Source organism: Pseudopodoces humilis, chromosome 2, assembly GCF_049639895.1.
Source record: "Pseudopodoces humilis isolate 2021_Gansu_Grassland_sample_001 chromosome 2, ASM4963989v1, whole genome shotgun sequence".
Taxonomy (NCBI): Eukaryota; Metazoa; Chordata; class Aves; order Passeriformes; family Paridae; genus Pseudopodoces; species Pseudopodoces humilis.
In genome coordinates, this window is record NC_142201.1 from 25,958,971 (window position 1) to 25,979,486 (window position 20,516).

Below are 20,516 nucleotides of genomic sequence, written 5' to 3' on the forward strand. Positions count from 1 at the left end.
CACAACTGCTGTTTCATCACCTAGCTGTATCTCAACAGCATCCACTGACAGGACTAGAGCAGACTATGTAATGTTATTTTCAAACTAGTGAGAGCAAAACCAGACAGTAAATTGTGGGGGCATTGATGTACCAACAGAGTAAAAGCCTATCAACTTCAAGGGGCATGTGCTGAATGACACAACACTGTGCTCTGGTAGCTACTGTTCTCCACCGACTCAGGCAAAGGGAAATTCAGATGCACCTGAAGATGTTGATTATCTCACTAGGTAGGTTTGCTATGCCAATTAGCGAACCAAACCCACAAAAGGCATGTGGGTTGTAATGCCTGCTCTACATCTGTGGGCTGAGCAGCTGCACAGTCCCACCTGTACAGCTCCATGTGAGACTGAACACACCGTGCTGTGAGATCACAGGCCTCTGAGCAGCACTCAGCCCAGACACACAATGCCCTCATTTCTTCTTCAACATGAGCAATCATGCCAGACTCCTTCACTTGCTGTCAAGCAGTAATGGAGGTGGCATTAAAGCATCTGACAGCAATACTCATATCTGTGTAGTCCGACAATTAATGCAGTCCTGCTGACAGTAACATCCTTATCTGCAATAAAATTTATGAAGCCATAATCTCACTCCTGACAATACAAAGCACCTTTATAAGACAGTAAGAATTGGCAACATTGTAAAACCATAAAATGAGATTCAAAGTCTCAAGCTAAACACCTTGAAAACAATGTGATGAAGTTATACAACATTAACACTCTACATACTGATTTTTTTAAAGCATACAGGAAGTCATACAAATGAGGTACAAGCTATGTTGAACAAAATTTAAAATTCTTCCCATTAAACTTCAGATAGCTCAAAATATCAGATCTTACATCACAAATGTTATTATCTGTAATTTCAAATCAGTCTTTCTGTTCTGAAAAGTGAAGGACCGTGTCCCAGAAGTGGGCCACAAGAAACAAAGCATCCAGTATCACTAATATTTGAACAATCCATTGTTTTTAAGGTGGTTTTCACTTTCTGACTGTGCTGGCTGCTCTGCTTAAAGCCTGGGTATTTTCAGCCTTCACACAGGGTAAAGGTAAGTCCCTCATAAGTTTATTATTCTTACCTAGTTTCTTTCATATCACAGCCTAATGTATTAGAAATAATTAGAAACCTGGTCTCCTTTTTCTTTTTTAATTTCTAGGTCTGACAGCATAACCCCAAGCCACATTCTTTCTGACATTTACTCTCACTGTATTCAAAGCATGGGAGTGACAATAGCTTACCTCAGTAGAGTGCTGTGATGCATAACTAAATAGCCATGAAGTCATGTACAACACAGAAAATAGTACAACAGCCACTGGCTGACAAAAGCAGAAGATGCCGGATTTTCCTGGCATACAGCTCAATGTTTAATCCATTAGATTACACTGGAAAAATTGCTGCAATGATAAAACTGATAGTCGGCACATTAAAACCGCCTTTGTACTAGTATTTGTGTGATTCACTGCAAATGTTAACTATAAAAAAAATTTCTTCAACTATTTTCTTTAAAATTGGAGGGAAACTGAGTAACATTGTATAAATACTCATCGTTAACACAAGTATTCTATTTTCCCCTACAAATGAAAAAGTGCTTAGAAGGACAACTGAGATACAGCAAATGTAAAAGATACAAACACAAAAATATTTAATTTGGCTATTTTCACTTGCATAAGAATTCATACAAAATATTTGCAGATCTGCTCCCACTATTATAAAACCAAGCCCTCTTGTAGTCTCAACATAAAGACCAAGGAATATCTTAATAAATGGATAAAATCAGACTATCATGTACATCATATTTACACTATTTGTAATAAATGCTTATCATGGAGCCCAGAAACAGCTTTTAATGGTTGGGCTCTAGTAAGGATGCAAACAGAGGAAGTGATAAACTGTACAATTACAAACAGAGAACATGCTTCCAGCAAATCCTGTGTTCCTCCAAAAATCACTCCAAAAGCTAGAGCAGCCTGCAATTTACATTGCCAGTGCTGCTCTAAAAAGCACTTTGGTCTAAAAAGCTTCCACAAACCCACTCTGTATAAATATTGTAACAAAACAATGCAGAAGCTTATCTAAATGTTGTCTTTATTCAACTGATAAATTACAAAGGGAAAGTTTTCATATCCTACAGGAAATAAACACTCAATCTATTGTGCTAAAGGTACTGTCATAAAAGGCTTCGGGGTAAGCAGACAGGCACACCAGGGTAAACAGAACAGATCTCTTAAGTTAAAAGCCTGTTAAAAGCCTTTCCATCACCAGTGACACCGAAATGTGGCATTAAAGAGGATCAATATTTTACAAGAGAATGTCACAGGCTGAATAGGCTGTCCTGAGGCTTTGTATCACATGCACGATGGTGTATTATTTGTCTCTCCAAACAAAAAAAAACCTAGTCTTATATGTTTTTCCACATATGTCTCAGCATACATGACCATACTGTATGTTGGAATGTGTATGCATTTTAAGTGTCATTTTCCAGCCTGGTATGTGCAGACCTACACACAGACTGAAAAGTCAAGACACTGTGTCCAACTCTACCATACAGAACTATCTAAGAGGCATTTCCCCTTGCATTTATCTCAGACTTTTGCACAGGTCAGATATTCATGTCTCATCCTAAACAAATATTGTGGTTCAAAAGTGATTTTTAGTAATATATATTTACAGGAAAAAAAAAAACAAAACCAAACTGGCACAGTATCCTGCTTTATCATTTTGATTTCTTGCTTTGTTATAATGACTGTTTTCACAAGACCTAATGTCATAATAGAAAACAGAATCTGCTTCGAAAGAAGGCAAGTACAGAAAGAGGAGTTTCACTGAGTACAAAAATTTCCAAAGTACCAAAACCTAAACATAATTTAGGGCTGAAGTAATACAATTATCAGCATTCTCATTGTTTGGAAAGAAAGCTGAGAGATCTTAGCAAGGAATGCTTTTCCACATTTAAGATGTACTTGTTGCCATTCCTGTGGCAACCTGCCAACACAATTATTTAAAGCAGTACCTGTAGATACTATTTTCAAGATGGCTCCACTCCCTGAGGAATCAACTGTTATTTATAGGGCCTGAAGTTATTCGATACTTGAGATAAACACATCCCTCCTTGTATCAGTGACCTGATAGTTCACATAGTTTTAATTATTTCTGTAGGCAGAATCCTGACCCCCAATGATTTCTGCACACTTGTAATCCACCCTACACTTATCACTAGTTAATAGCTAGTGATTAGTAAACCCAAGCCATACTAATGGACAACGCTTCCTTTTTGTAGGGAAGCAACACATCTGCCCTAGAGCTATGAAACCATGAAACTGCCATGGTCTTATTACAAATAATCCTTTGCCAAGATATTTTTTTAACCATCTCACCTGTACTTCTGAATCAGCATCAACATGCTGGAGTTGAAACCAGGTGTCTCTGTTATGATACTTCTGCAGATCTTCTTTCTGTATAGCTACCTTTCCTGAAATAAAACAAATGAGAAGCACAGTTTAAGACATGCTGTAACTCTACCAAGATATGTTTCCATCAAAACCAAGTTTTAAAACAATGATTTAGGGCCTGTTCTATTCAAGAAAGGCTTTAGAGCAAGGAAATTTTTTTTGGGGGGGGGAATACTTCTTTTCACAATACATAATGATGAGCACAATGCTGATGGATTGCACAGTTCTGATGAGAATCTTTTTCCACTGCATTTCGTGAGTGACTTGAAAATTCCTGAAGTCCTACTCACCTAACAGAGTAAAGTACTGGACGTTATGGACAAGCTCGTAAATATGCTTATAACAAAATGTCATTATTGTGCTTCTGACATGTAATTAAACTTGTGGGAAGAAAAACTTGGAAACTGTTGCAGAGATTTTTTTGTGGCTGATGTCTGTAACAATCCCAAATGCATATGTTAGTGCCAACAATATTTCAGGATGAGGCATTTCACTGTATAGTTTTGTAGGAGAAGGGAAACAACTAGAGATGTCAAGTCACAGCAGACTCCCACATCTGCATTATGGGGTCCTGCCAACCTCTCTCTCTCACTCAAATCTTTCAGACTTCGCATTATGCAAGCCACAGCCACCCAAGGGCTATCCCTGTAGAGAAAAGCCAGGGGGGAAAACCCACCCCAAAACACTGAAGAGTTTTAACATCCACGTTTTTATACTCATCTTACCACTAGTAAATTATCTGTTTCAGTAAGTACAGTAACAGCAGCCAGTGCTATACTGTGAACTAAGAGCCCACACAAAAGCAAAGGGTCAATGCAGAAATTTCTGTCCTGCTCAATCTCTCCCAGGCAGTATGGAAAACCCTCTGAGGAGCAATGAAACTTTTTCTAAGTGTCTGTGTACACAAAGCTGAGCATGGCATGCCTGAAGAGCACGTGATCCTCAGAAAGCTGCTATGGGTTGGATGGCTCCCCAGGCACTGAGCAAAGCAGCATGTTTGAAGTGAAAGAATCCAGGGCAGTCAGAGACACTGACAAGGCTTGAGGAAGCTGAGGTTTGGCAATGTGGTTGGGTAGACTTTTGCTGCTAAAGGGAATTGCTCACACACAGATTGTAACCACTGCTTTGTCATAAAAACATAGACTTTCTTTAACAAAATGCTGTTAGATAAAACCCATCAATGGATATAGATTTGTGGGAAGATTACCAAGGCTACCTAAATTCATGTAATTTGACCAGATGTCAGCAATACATTACCCCAGCAAACATTAGCAAAACACATTTATGAAGAAAAGAGAAAAGGAAGAAACACGATCAAAGAGTCTGAAAGTGGCAAACACAAAGCACTCTCCCTTTTGAAATCTAAAAGCTTACAGAAGTCCTAGCAGCAAGTTATTACACACCAATTTATGGCCTTATTCCCTCAATTTATGACCTTTTCCTTTAGCTGGATGGCTTCACCCAGCCCTCCTGCTTGCTGGGCTACACCCTCTACCTTACTGCAGCTTCTGTCACCTCAGACAGTTTCTGATGACTGTTTCCAGATTTCCAGTGACAGGTCCTAAAGTACCCTGCCATTCTTCCACAACTGCCCTCCATAGTATCTTCCAGGGTTTCTGCTCTAGTTTCCCTTTCAGAACTTCTGACCCATTACTTCTACATCTTATTCATTCTGTCTTCAGCACCATCCTCCTCTCACTCCTCAGCCTGTAGAGGTTATCAGATCCATCTCCTGGCAAACATTTAACTAGAGATTAACAAGGGAGACTCTATTGGATATGCAGAGCAAGCCACTCGAAACTTCTCAGAAAAGCAATAATTAAATTATACAAACCTACAAAATAATACAGCAGGAAGGGTAAATAAGACATCTGAATTGTGCTTAACAGAAGACACCAAGTTATTCTGCTGAGAATCCATGAGATGACGACTGTTTTCTTAAAGCTTCTACTTTTATTCACCAACCACAGTGGTTTGCAGGGAACCTAGTTTCTTTAAAAGACTTTGAGAGGAATACATTGGAAATGCATGACCTTCCACTAATTGCTTTGGACCTCACTTGAAATTGTTTACTTTCACTGCTTGCTATCCTCACTCTACCCTTTAATCTCTTGCAGAAATCCTCCATTCAACTGCAGCATTGCACACGCTTTCCAAACACCATCACCCGCAATCAGTCTCATTCACAGTCACCTCCCATGTAAGGAGTGCCTTGAAGAAAACTCGAGGATGGTTTCCCAATATCTGCGTCTGTACATAGGATAAATGGTGTGATCACTGCCCCTCTTTCAGCAGGGAGTTCCACTGCTCTCTCCATTAAGGATGGCAGGGTAACCCAGATGGGTCTGGCCACAAAGTCAGTACATGATTGCAGCACAAAGTGTTCAGAGGCAATGGCACGTGCCTCCAGCTCCGAGGGAGTTAACGTGGTGATACAACTGTTTTGATTAGGAAACTGTTTGAACAGTGCTGTTTGCTCTGCACACAAGCAAGTTTTACTAATGATTGAAACTTACTGACTGGGCTGGCTATTATCCAGGGGTTTTCATTGCATACCAAATGATCCACATGAAAAAAGAGGGTGGCAGTAAAAAGAGGGCCTACAGTACGGCCAGTCTAAACATATACAAAGATACATTACTGGTAAGGCAGAATATGCTTGATCTTCCCTATTAAACAGTTTTCTGCATGCACACAGAGGAGCTTCCCTCACAATTTTTTAATAACTCTTTACCTACACCAGCCATGTCCACGTGCTCATCCAGCTCACATTCCTCCTCCTCATCACCAGACCCACAAATAACACAGTGCAGGTACTGAGCATGGTCATGTTTCTTCCCTGGTCTACACAATCACTGCTCTTTCACTGGCTGACCTATGTCTGACCTGGTTCAAACTTCCAGCAGCACCAGAACTAGGTTAAATCTAGGCCAATAATCACAAGCTGTTGGCACCTGTCATTTGACCTGACACTACACGATAAGAACCTGTAATTCTCCCTGAAGACAAACCCCACACAAGAGGTCAGAAAGATTTACCACCACTCATTTAAAGGATGTTTTCCTCTTTGTGATCCTTCAGCATGCTCCCAAACTTGAGCCCATTGTCTTGCACTCTTTCTCAAGACTTGGGTGGTTTCCAGACAGCATCAAGAAACTCTAAATCCTGCACCTGAGGCACCCAGCCACTCCTGCTGGTTTCCTCAGAGCGGCCCCAGGCTGCAGAGTCTGCATCTGTTTAAGCTTTTAGACACTGTATGGAAAGAGGCAGGAAATAGCCGAGCTTGTTGAACAATATAAGGTGTAATTTCAAAACCTAATGTAAGTTACATTTATAGAAGTTAGATTCTCAGCAATAACCAGCAAAGATAAAGTAAAAACATTCTTCTCATCTGAACTAATTTCTTTCTGTAGCCTGATGCTCACCAGAACCTCAGACTGGGGCAGGGTAGGAAAACTCCACACACTCCTGTGTATTTTCCATCCATGTGGCAGCATTTTCCCTATGACCCCCCCTCCTCCTCACCCCCACCACTTCAGACTGAGCAGATCTTCACTGGAACATTTAAATCCTAAGCCCTGTGTTCAAAACAAAGGTGCAACACGTCACAACAGAGCTCTTTCTTCTGTGAACCTCTCTTTAGGGAAAAAACAAAATTAAAAAAAATATATAAAAAACCCCAACTATTATTAAGGAGACAGCTTACACATTAATAAAGTTACTATCTAGGCCCTGGATGGTTTTAAAGCTGCAAATTTAATTTTATAATCCCTGGTACAAACTGATTTAAGAGCCTCCTACATTCTCCACCCATGCATCCCTGTCCTCAGCAGGGTATATTGAAACTTGAGGAAATTAAGCAAATAAAAAAAAATCCAAAAAGACCAAACAATAGAAATAAACATTCTGTGCAAGAAGAGAAAAAGAAGTAAGTTTCATGGGTCATATGTGGGTGGTGTTGGCGTTTTTAACACAAAGGTCATTTCAACTGACCTGTTTTAGAGCTTCCCCATTTAGGAGTCACATTAACATAGCTAGAAGACAGAAGGCAATCAGTAATTTGGGCACAGAGGCAGAGATTTTGAACAGAGAAGGGTAGGAATTGCTGGTTATACCACCTGGGAAAGTGCCTGTGGAAGCACCACAGCCTCAGTGCCCATCCCTCACTGGTTACAAACCATTTTGCAGAGCAAGTCAGTGCAGCCCATTAACTTGTCCCTGAACATGCCTAGGCTTGTTAAGTCAGGGTCAACATCTCCATTACAAAGACTAACAAAATTGATAATTTGCCTCAGGCATTCTCCATCTGTACACAGCCACCTTCTGTCTGCATTACCTGTTGGCGACAAAAGGGTTTGGCAAAGGTTGAAGGATTACATTCCACCTTTTAAGAGAAACTTTCTTGTTTGCAGATGAGATATGTGAATATTTATGACAGATGCAACTGCTAGTAGCAGATTTCTTTACTGAAAAAGTAGTCACAATGGCAATAGGAAAGGAGCTTGTCATTTTAAAAGGGCACAAAGCCCTACCTATCATGAAACATGATCCAACACATCTGGATGCAACAGTTATTTTACAGAAGCCTAAAACCAGAGCATTTCAAGAGCTCTTGTATCTTCTCTTTAGGTCATCTGTATCTTGGAATACCTACACAGTGAAAACAACAGCATTTTACACACTGCTTCCAAGGGAGCTGAAACAATATAATATTTTTTAATATAATATCCCTCATTAATAATGACTGCAGTACAGTTAATTTACAGCAAAGGGCTGTGTCTGAGTCACACATTAAAAGGCCCCAAAAGCCTAATAAACTGAGTCTTCTCTCAGCTCTGAACAGACTTTGACTCCTTCCTATATAATGCAGTATTAGGCAATAAGCAAGCCTCAAAGCTACTCCAGAAGTTGCTTCCATGCATGTTAAGAGCACAGGCACACTGTATCACTGTGTTGATTTAATGTAGCTGATATGGAGGTGCACAAAGAAAATCACTTTCAATAGCTGGAAAGACTAAGGACAAATCAGAATCAATTTTAAACAACACTTTAGGCTGTGAGAGCCTAATTATCTTGAAACAAGAAGCATCACTGCTATTCCAGCCTACCTAGAATTTTATAATTATCTGTATGAAAAGTTATTTGTCTTTAAATGAAAGTACAGAAACGCTGACTACCTTGTTCAGGAACAGCACAAATTCACTCACTTCTCCCATAACACAGAAAAGGATCAAAACAAGCAAACTCCCTATTTCAGAATTACAAAGATAAGGATGAGAATTAGGGGCACCATAAGGCTTCAGAGGCTTAGAAGCAGCAGAATCGCTCCCTCACGGCTCCTGTGCAGTGCACCATGAAGCACAAGCACTATTAGACCATCTGCTACAATGGGTAAGAATTTAGCGGCAATAATAGCAGAACACTTCCAGCACAGCATTAGTGCATCCACAGAGAGTACTGAGGTATGTGATATTCATGACCCCGATTTCATTTGTTTGGGTTTTCTAAACTAGTCCAAATACCCTAAGAATATCACTTATTAAATCCATTTTTCCCCTTTTTGGGATTTATCTTGGATAATAAGGCAGAGAAAAGCAGGACAAAACATAGTGGACAAAAAGTGGACAAAACATAGCTTCTATCCTTGAAAGCTGAAGCATTGCTTGAACTATCTTCTATCAGGGTTGTTTTGCTGGTCACAATGCAAGAGATCTCACTTGGCTTACACCTGAATTTCTGCTCTCCTTTCTTGTTAAAAACAGCAAAACCCCCAAACAAACAAAAAATACCCTTCCTCAGCCACACCCCTGGTATCAACTCTCTGCCAGCTGTTCTCTGGGCCCTTAAAATGGCCCTACAATTGAGACACTGGGTGTAGCCTGTGGTTGGTTGCAACGGGAGAGCAGTCCTGAACTCCAGACTTGCAGCCAACGCTGTCTGCCTTACAGCAGGCACCAAAACCCTGGGCATGCCACCTGCACTGAACAACCACCTCATTCATTTCCTCATTCTATATACAGACAATATTAAAACTTGCCATCAGGAGAAGGAGGGCTCCATGAAAAGACAGTTGAGGTTCTAACATCATGCTCAGTAGTTTGTTTATATCTGCACTTCTAGGATGAAGAAAAAATATCACTTTTTGAAAGCTCAGCTTTGTTTTCCTATTCTTGTAGGAATGCTACATTAAAACATTAAAATGTGATTAAAACCCACATGTTGTGAGTGTATCCTAACAACTTATCCTATGCAGAAAGTATTCACTTAAGCCTTTCTATGTAGCTTCAGAGAACCTTTCAAAGGATAATTCTAATTTATATCTTTTTTGAGACTTGTCATTGTGGAAGAGTCATCTGTTTCCCTTATTTCATTAGTACTTTTATTTATATCATGCTGAGTAGATAGATTACTCCCATGACATCCACCAGTACATTAAGGAAACAGTAAACCACTGCCTAAGCCGTGGTCAGGCTAGAACATACTAAGGAACACTACTTCCTACTACCTAATTTTGGTCTCTGCTTCATGCTGTATTGGAGGATCTTTCCTGCATTTAACTAGCAAGAAGCAGTTAATCAGGGATGATTCTTTTCATTAGTTTTCTTTTAAACCAGTAAAATAATGAAACAAAAAAGGTGATGCTTCTGCTGCATTTGCTAACAGTTACCTAATGACAGTGGATGGTTTGCTTGGATGTTTGGCAATAAATTGTGGCAACTCTGCAAACATACCTCCTCAGCTTTGGAAGTAGCCATTAACAAAGGCACAGCTAACTCAAACATGCAACCCTCAAACAATTCAGTTCCAAGGTGTTTTTACTTTGTGAGTGTCTCCAAGAGCTATGATTTGGTTTCATCTACTTTAGCCCAGATTAGCTAAATTTAACTACTTCTGAAGGCAAATTTGTTCTAGTGTTTTACTTTGTTTCACCTCATCCAGCATTAAGCAGGAAGAGAGTTACAACCTGCCAGCATCCAATTTGTCATACAAAACACCCAATCTGTAAGAAGATGATTTAGAGCAGTTAAGTTACTGTAAATGTAAGACTAGTCTTCTCCCACTGACTTTCAGCTCCTTCACTGAAAAGCTCTAACATTTCATATCTGTGCTTTATTCAGCACCATTCCATTCCCATCACCACAGCAGCATTTTGTTCTATTCAGTTCCTGCTTAGCACAGATGTTGGCCAGTCAGTTTCATGCACCTCTTACCAAAACAAATGAAGTGCTAAGGTGAAAAAAAACCAAACTGACTTAAGTAGAGGATAAATAATTGTGTAGTTGTCACCCAAAGGACAGATGATATCAACTAATCTCTCACCAAAGTTTTAAGTGATTTGGTGTGGCATATTTCCTGTTTTTGAACTGAGCTGTATGTTTAAGGTCACAGCCTGGCAGCCTGAGCTATTCATTACACACCCAGAAGAATACCACCTCAGGACATAGCACAAACATGGTTTTTCTCACTAAATCTAGCTTAGTAACTGAGGTGTGAGAAGCCCAGTTTATTGTACTTGCAGACACAGCATGTCTCATTCGACATCTCTAAAAAGCTGAAAACTATCAAAACAATCATTAAAGAACGTTTGCCTGATATAGCAGCACTACTATCTTAATATTCCTTCTCCTGCATCTAGTCAAAGACATCTTTTTCCCCCATTATTACTGGAGGGGCACCAACTGACAGTTTTTCAAGACAGCCCCATCTCCTGTATGTTTTTCTCGTGGTAATTAGACGGAATTAGCTACTCTACATATTAGAGACATATTCCAGCAAATTGGTCTACTACTGCTATTTGATCATTCAGAAACAAGCAAATGTGATTTTAAATTGCATTTACCATTGCTTTCAGTAGTATATTTCCTACTCAAAGCATCTCAACATACTACATAAATCAGTACGTAAAGTCTAACCAGTACCAGTCAATATCAATCAAACAACAGCTTAAGATTAGTTTACCTTCATAGTAACTATTTGCTATTTTTTATCTAAAAAAATGAAAAAAAATATTTCAGATCCACTGAATTCTGCATTTTCTTCATTATATTTGCATTTCAACCAGTATCTAAGAATCTTCCAAAACAATTGTTCAAAAGTTGTGTCTGTTAAACTAACAAAATCCCAGATGACTTAGCAAGTATGATTAAGAAAATGCAAATGTAATAAGCAAACATACAAACTCAAAAGATATCTTTATCTGCACAATCCTCCCATCCTGTATGCCAAAATACTACAGTATGTTCCAAAACATATCTGCTACACATGTTCCATTTTGAGTTTGTTTGGCTCCTCTCGGAAGTTTGTGTCAGAGGTTTCTTGTTTCTCCTAGTCCCTCTCCCACATCTTCCGCTTCTGGTAGCTTAACCATTCTCATCTGTCACCCACTGAGTTGCATTTCTGAAGTTAAAGAATTTACCATCGCAAACTTATACTTCATATTCTAATTAATAAAAGTATGCCTGAGCTCCAGTAGCCCTGGAAGTCAGTACTGTAACATCAAGAGAAACTCTTGGATACATTTAACAGTGAGCCAAAAGGAATTCTGCTAACCAACCATCTTCAAAAATAGCTACTTACCAAATTTTCACCATTCTGACCCATATGCACTCAATTCTCTGTCTCAAAACTCCCTCAAAACCAGCCAAAAAAACAATGCAAAGAGATGTCAAATATTGCAAACTACACACAGGTAAATTCACAAGCTCGGTAACATATGGACTTAAAATTAGCCTCTTCTGGATAGAAGACACAACCCCACAGCCCCCTCCTCTGAGAAAGTTCATTGCTGGATGAGCACAAGTAACCACATATTCTTCAACAGAAGTCTCTCCTGATAACAGAATGTTATGAGTGATCCTTGGAATGCAAACAAAGGGCCCCTGACTGCAGAATTTGGTGGTTCAGTGGAAAAGAGTTCATTCTAGCTCTGCTCAGACCACCCCTTTCAGTAGGGACATCTTCCAAACCTTCCTTGCTCAAGCCTCTTCAAGAAAAGGTTTAAGTCTTAAAATCTGAGCTGAAGATACACATAGAGCAACAATTGCTTTTAAATGTTACAGACTTTTATCAAATTAAAGAGTTCACTTGTTCAAAAAAAAAACTCTACTGCTGAGCTTTGCAGCTGCTGACTCCCATTCAATAGGAACTACTGAGAATAGCTACAAGCAGTTACTCCAGAACACTTTTCTTCCTGGAAAATCTTCCTACTACAAGCCTAACCTAGAGAGTAGTATCAAACTGGCAGGAATTCTGGATTTAATATTTTTCTTCTCTCTACTGCTATTTATCACACTTCCGTATCTTTGAAACGCTTTTCAAAATAGGCCTGTAATAAGGAGGAAGGGGAACAGAGGGAGGAAGAGAGGAAAAAAATACTATAATACTACAATAGTAAAATCTCAATGTAGACAGGAAACACCAGAGGTTTGACTTCTGGTGCTAGATCAACACTGACACCAAGGTATGTGGTTTGGCTGACACACTGGAGAGAAGGAATGGCATCCAGGGGGACTTTGACTAGCTGAAGAGGTGGGACCATCCCAGGTGGGAGTTTTGTGGAGTTTAATGAGGCCAAGTACAAGGTCCTGCACATGGGACAGGGCAATCAGAAGCTCAAGGACAGGCTGGGTAGAGAATGGATTCAGAGAAGCCCTGAAGAGAAGGATTTGTCAATGTTGGTGGACAAGAAGCTCTGTATGACCCAGGAATGTGCACCTCAAACTTCCAAGTCAAGGGTACCCTGGGGCTCCAACAAAAGCAGTGTGAGCAGCAGGTCTAGGGAGGTGATTCTGACCCTCTAACACTGCTCCTGCGAGACCCCAGCTGGTGTACTTTGTCTCAGGTCTCAGGCCCCCAACACAAGAAGGATGTGGACCTGCTGGAGCAAGTCCAGAGGAGGGTCACTAAGTTATGAGAGGGCTGGAGCACCTCTCCTGTGAAGACAGGCTGTTCAGCCTGGAGAAGACATTGCTCCAAGTAGATTTTATAGCAGCCTACCAGTGCCTAAACAAGCTGACAAGAAGACTGGAGAGGGACTTTTTACAGTAGTAAATGTAGTGATAGGACAAGGGGGAACGACATTAAATGAAGAGTAGGTTTAGAGTAGATATTAGGAACAAATTGTTTTCTGTGAGGGTGATGAGGCACTGGAACAGGTTGCCCAGGGAAGTTGCGGGTGCCCCATCCCTGGAAGTGTTCAATGACAGCTGGATGGAGGTCTGAGCAACCTGGTCTAGTGGAAAGTGTCCACCATCTTTCAACAAGAGGTGTCAAAACTAAATGGCCTTTAAGTACCCTTCCAACCCAGGCCTTACTATACTGCTCTTAGGATCACAGAAACATACCAGTTTGCCTACCTGTGGATTCTGCAACACATACAAAAGTTAACACTGCCATTTCCTGAAGTGAGTGAAAAATTAAAACCTGATCAATCATTCAAGCATGAAAACAAAAGTCTTTATATTTCCTGCATGTCCTCTTCACAAACTGCTCCCAGTACCTTTAAGATTACTTTAGCAGCTCCTGAATAATTCCCCTCCAACATCAGAGCTTGATTATTAAAACATGAACTTAGGAAACATGGAGAAAGAAATATTTTAATTTCTCTATCGGCAATTTCATATGTCTGACATCTATTAAGCGGTTCAAGAGACTATTTTTCCAAGAGAAGGAGTAAAGCCCTGAGCAAGAAAAGTCCCTGGCCTGTTGATAGGTTTCTACAGCTGCTGAAAACTGGTGACACACAAGAGATCAGATAATTTCAACAATGAAAAACTCATCAGTTGAAAGAAGGGAGGTGTTACTTTCCAAGTACAAGGGAAGCTAGACATCAGCGAGAACAAAAAGCTTTGACAAAGTTCACTCAATAATCAGAAATTGACTCCCTCCTCCCCAGGATGCTTTACACACATGAACTCACTTATGGACAAAGAGAATGATGACCTGCGTTCACAGCTCATATGTAAAATAATAATTAAAGAAAATGCTTGTGACTGCATGACAAATTACTATTATATAAAGATAGATGTAAAATATCTGCACTACCACCCCATGGTTTAAGATAATAAATTTTATGCCATTATACAAACCGTTGCTCAACATCTGACAACTTCCTCACTATAACCTCTGTCATGATAGCTTTAGCCATGGTAGTCACACACAACTTATTTCAAAAGAGATGAATAACTGAAAAAAAAAATCCAAAATATTCAAGTGACTTAAAATATAAGCTGTTTTCCCTCAATAACAACTAAGCCTTTACAAGGCTTTTATCCCCAAAGAGATAAATGGAGTGTCACACAATTTGCTGCAGATGAAATACACAGGAAATAATACCTGTGTACAGGAATATTGCCAATCTCAAGCAAGCACTGAAACTCTTTTAGAGCTATGTAGGTGACAGCTTGCTCTGATACACTCCACAAAATTCTGTCATCACTGTACTTGGGGAACCTACACCCAGTAGCTACTCCTCAGCCTGTTGTTAAGGTTGCCATAGTTTAACAGTACTGCATGCAGGCAAGTGTCAGGGTCCTGGAAAACTGCAAGACTGCCCTCCACTTAGGAAAAAAAATAAGAAGTAACACTTGCAGTAACAAATGAGGCTGTCAACATTTAAACAAGATTTCAGGCCTGCTTTAATTAAACTGCAATCTGCATTCACTATTCTAACAGACAGTGCTTATCTCCCCAATGTTTTTATATGTAATATTGAAGGCATTTTTGACAACTGACAAAAGAAGTACAATACTGATCAGCACTTATCACTATCATCATGAGTCCTATTAAGACCCCCAACTCATAAGACCACATACGATGTAAAAATTAAAATCCAAGAGAAATAAGCTGTAAGAAAAGTAGTAATTTATGAACACATACCTATGATGGAATCCCTTCGAAAAACATCTCTGTCAAAAATATAAAATGACAGATGGCGAAAGGTCCGAGGAATTTCACAGTAAAAGTCTTCTCCATAGAAGGGGCTGAGTGAACAAAAAGAACCAACATAGACAAACACATACACACACACAAAAAAAGGAAAATAGATTAGTGTTGGTATCCTGTACAAGGCATTTCACACCCAGGAATATTACTCTGGATTGTGATGGTCTTTCCCACCAATGGATGTGCACTTTCAAGCACTGTTCCAATTTGACTCTTCCTAAACATCTTAAATACCCACCAAACAAGATTTTTTAATGAGCAAAAAAGAGCAGATACTTGGTTCTGTCTGGAAAACAAGTGTTCCTTTACAAAGGGGGCAGAGACCACATCATTTGTTAACATTCAGTGCCTTGAGGGAGAAAGTAGAAGGGGGCCCCTGCTGCCTCAGAATGCTTACATTAGAACATTAGGATAGAGATCACAAATTACACATAGTTCATATACATGAACAGGATGAGAAAAACACAGTATGATTCAGGGCTTTTTTTTTTTAAGCATTTAGTATACTTAAAATAAAATGCCTACAGCCACTGCATCTTTTCTCATCCCCTGTGAAGTTTCTTATTTGAAGTCAGATCCAGCCAACTGACAGTAACTAAGCCTTGGAGCTGGCACCATACCTCAGAGCACTGAATATCTACTTTTGTATAGTGGAATTGTATAGAATAATTTTTATTTTTTTTACAGTAAGACCACATTTTAAAAAAGAAGAAAGTACTATCTCAGCATGAAAAGCTCTTTAGGGACCTAAGGGGCTTCTTTGGATCCCACCAATTTAAATGGGGAAAAAAAACCCTCAGACACCTCACAGCAACCCTTTCAGTTTCTCTCTATTGAATTACATGGTTAAGGATTTACTCCTAGGAACTATAAGCATATATCAACATTATTTATTCATTGACAGGTCTACCATTTTACACAGACCTTTCATTCTAAGTAACTCATGCTTCAGTAGATCTAAATGAGTGCATGCAATTCAAGTCACATGGACAAATACAGCAAGCACTGCAGATGTAGACTTAAAAATAAATCTAATTCCAACATGCCAAAAGCCAGCAAGTTTTTTCTTCCCCTCTTAAACAGAGACCTCTTTATTGCCTTGGTTGAGCTCAAAAATGAGACAGAATTGTGCTGTAGTTTAAAGCCGTATTAATTATTTTTTTTATGTTAGAAAATTAGATATGCAAAAGTTATTAACAATTCCTTGGATTAACTTATAAATTTTTCAGAATTTTGTCAGGAAAGGTCATTCCCCTGGCTTCTTTCAGGGATGTTTTACACCACCATACGTTTTCGCTTGTATTTCTGCCTATAGGAAAAACAGGCTCCCTCAGAATTACCACGTTCCCTCAAGAGCTAGCTGACAAGTCTCCCTTAAAACACAAAGGCACTGTGAATTAGCTAATCAGTCCTTGTTTGAAGGTAAAATGCCACATTAATTTAATGAAATACAGAGGCATCACCCAGCATTCACCAAGAACATTATTAAAGTCACTACTCCACTGGCCACACGGAAGAACACATGTTGGATGAACAGCAAAGCCCAAGGTGTACCCACAGGTTAAACTTCCACCGCTGAAACGGTTTCCCATTCCTTGGAATAAATGCATCCATCCGTAAGTTATAAAAACCAATGTGAGGCCCACTCAGTCATCCCTACTGTGAAGGCAGGGGAGGAAACCCTGACAGCTGGAAATGGCAGCTGGTTTGGCTGTCCCAACTGCCCCATCCGATTCAGCACTCTGTTACATCTTTCTTCACCCATTCTGCTCTGAGATGTTTTACTTGGAAGCAACAATTTCACAGCCACCACTTCAGGCACAAGATACTTTAATTCTTTGTTACAAGCAGCTTTTACCAAACTGGGAGCTCCATGACTGTCCCAGCAGCCATGCTTCTGCTGGCAGCCCTGAGGGCCTCATTCTGTGCACATCACATGGTGCAAGTTTTCACACATAGGCTTAACCCTAGGGGGCCAAACAAATGCACTAATATTGCCCAAATATCTAGCGCATTATACACGCAGAACACTTTCATCATTCTCAGCTTTAATACTCTATTCAGCCATAAAATTATCCTTTCTGCTGGAAGAACATGACAGATTAATTTATTCACTAATGACCTTAGAATGAAACGATACTTAATGAACTGTGGATTATATATCTATCTCTATCTATCTATCCTCTATCAAAAATATGAGAGAAGCTTCAGTGCACTGCAAGTCTAAATGTAACATAAATACAAGTGACTTATACTGAGCATAATTTAATGATTCTGGGGGGAAGAGCAGGGAAGAGCCATCAACTGGAACCTTTGGCAAGTCCTCCTATTAATGTTTGCCATGGTGTTAAACAGAGGCAGAAATCAACTAAGATCACACCACCGCCAAACAAACAAGAGTCAGGAAAGCAGCATGGACTACAGGAAGGTAATTAGCCCAATGCACAGAATAAGAAAGAGACTAATTAAGAGAAGAAGTGCTGTGAAGGCTGACTTAGCCATGCAGGGACCACATCAGGTCACTACTACTGGCACAAGGTTTATAAGCCTGAGCAGTGCAGTCTGAGCCACCATCAAATGAAGAGAAGCTTTGTTCTGTTCTTGGCTTCTCCCTTCTGAGATCTTGAACCCCTTGTAGATTCATAACCTCTCATCACTCAGGTAACACCCCTGGGGCGCACTGGTTCTTAATTAATTTAAGCAAGCAGATTTCCAAGACAAGCACACTCACTCTGCACTGGGTAATTAGCCAGCAAAGCTTCAACTTAAGCATACATATCAAGATAAATCTGATACGTTCCCAACCCAATCTCGTGTAGTTCTGCAGAAACAGTAACTTCTTTCTGAAAGAATCAAATGCAACCACACAAATACTTCCAGCTTCCACTTAAGTGTGCTTTTTCTCCATGTATCTCTTCAGAACAGTACTTCCTTTGTCTACCATCAAGACCTGAAGAGCAAGAGGTCGCAGCAGTCAAATCCTATAATTTATTTCCCAAGCTAACTTATCTTGAGCGAGAACCCCAGGGCTCCAGAGCCATTTTTCCAAAAGAACAGCTAAATCCCTCCCTCAGTGTCTCCTCTCTCCAAAAAGCCAGAATTTGTCTGATGGGGATTCAGTGAGTACTTTTATTTTGACAGAGCAATTAATAAAAAGCAGCAACATCTGCCTACCCAGCCCTCAGGAGTCTGACAACATCCTCCAAAACAAATACTAGAACTAGCCCAGCCAAAAACTCAGAAATCTTACAAGAACCAAGTAAGTTCAGATTCAACTTAGAGGTTTTGAGTTAAACTTTCCTTATAGATGAATCAGCTCTACACTCAAGAGAAATTTTAATCATTCAAAGTGGACAAGTAACAGTGAGGGCCTCCTCCCCAACCCTGGCAGCATAAACTGCACACAAACATGATTACAAAGGAAGGGCATGGCCAAGACCAGTGCTGTCATTATTTCAGTTTCTTCTGGACTTCAAACAAGTGATAGGAGACAACTGCTGAGAGCACGAACTTGCACGGCCAGAAACAGTGGCTCTCCCCTGAAAATGCAATTCATCTCCTTCCAAGCTGAACACAATTGCATTTTCAAACCCAGCTTCTTCAGTAAGGACTACTAACTTTAGAACAGCTCTGATAATTTCAGTTCTGTTTTGTCATCAGAGCAACAAGAAGAGTATCACTGCAGATATCAGCTAGCCTTTAGTCATGAAACGGGGCTTGTTCTTAAGTAGCTGTCTCTTGTTTTCCTGATGGGATTAGAAACGGAGAAAGACCTGTACCAATTTTTAAATCTTTGCTCCAAGATTTCAGGCACACAAGGGTCTGATTAGCCTTCTATTCCACATACTCTCACTTCACACCCCTTTCTTATTTCTTTTTCAGTACATGCGTATCACCCTAATACGTCCTGAAAGAGGGAAGCCCAACCTAAGCAGTCCTTTTTCCTCACGAAGCACAGGGCTCTCTTACTGCACAGCATGTGTACCAACACATGCACTGATCAATCTCTCCTCAGGACACTTCCCCTAATATCCTTCCATGGCTCTCATCACAGAAGATACACACAGAAAATATAGTCAGATAGATGCATGAACAGTGCAACGGATTTGAATCTTCAGGCATACTGCCTCTCCCCTCACCAAAAACCTACTTGTTCTGAATGCTCATGGCATGGGAGCAGGAATACCAAGAAAACAAAATTAAAAAAGATCCATCTAGGTATTGTTTCACTTTCTTACAGCTGTCCAGCCCTCCCCATTTCAAGATATCTATTTTTGAACATCTTCTAATGCATGTTTTGGCAGTGGATATTTTCAGAAGGAGACAGGGGAGAAGAGAAACAAAAATTACTGTGCAGATCAAGTGGAATGAAAGCAAGTAAGGAAGAGAATCCTTACTTCAAATACAATAAACCCTCTAAAAAGGGTTCCAAAATTGTTTATATTTACATATTTTACTAAATTCCAGAAGCATACTTCCAACTTTATTTCATAGCTTCATATATCCACTGAGATCATCACAAATGATATTAATAGAAAAGGAAATATTTCATATAACAAATGTTAGTGTAAAAACATTTCTTTAGTTTCAGGCTGTGTTACAAAACCTCATGCTTGTTTCTCAATACTCAGGATTCGCTAAAGCAGTTTTGTTTTTGTGTTGGCACCAGTACATCAGTGGATGAAGTGAAAGAGCTGCACGATGAATAATAATGAAACCCCTCAAACCAGAATTCTTTGTGTATGGATTTTTTTTTAACTGCTTTTGTGATTAAAAGTAAGCACTATTAACATGCCACAGACAACTCCACATCCTCTGACTATTTTAAAAGGTTTAGAAATACTGAATTCATCCTGCTGCATGAACTGAACACCAGAGTTCACATCACCATGTGAGCAGGAAGCAAAATCAGTCTGTACAAAGGAGCACACTTGTTTGTTTCTACTACTAAGCTTCTTCTACTACTTGGCTAATACTTTTTACACTATGCTTTGAAGCATATGTAAAGGGAGTGGGGTAGAAGAGAGAAGGTTTATTCAAAGCAGATACAGAAAGCCAAATAAAATCTGAATGTACTTCAGTCT

The 20,516-nt window shown here is 39.7% G+C and overlaps 1 protein-coding gene across 3 annotated transcripts in view; it reads right to left on the reverse strand.

Annotated features, from left to right (window-relative positions):
• RASA3 (RAS p21 protein activator 3) overlaps nt 1-20,516 on the reverse strand; it is a 130,201-nt gene that overhangs the window by 64,747 nt on the left and 44,938 nt on the right. For all 3 annotated transcript variants that reach the window (XM_014251635.2, XM_005516578.3, XM_014251622.2), the window contains exons 3-4: nt 15,367-15,470; nt 3,415-3,509 (exon numbers count right to left, since the gene is read on the reverse strand). In XM_014251635.2, coding sequence (XP_014107110.1) covers nt 3,415-3,509; nt 15,367-15,470 — 199 coding nt within the window. The remainder of the gene's footprint in view (nt 1-3,414; nt 3,510-15,366; nt 15,471-20,516) is intronic.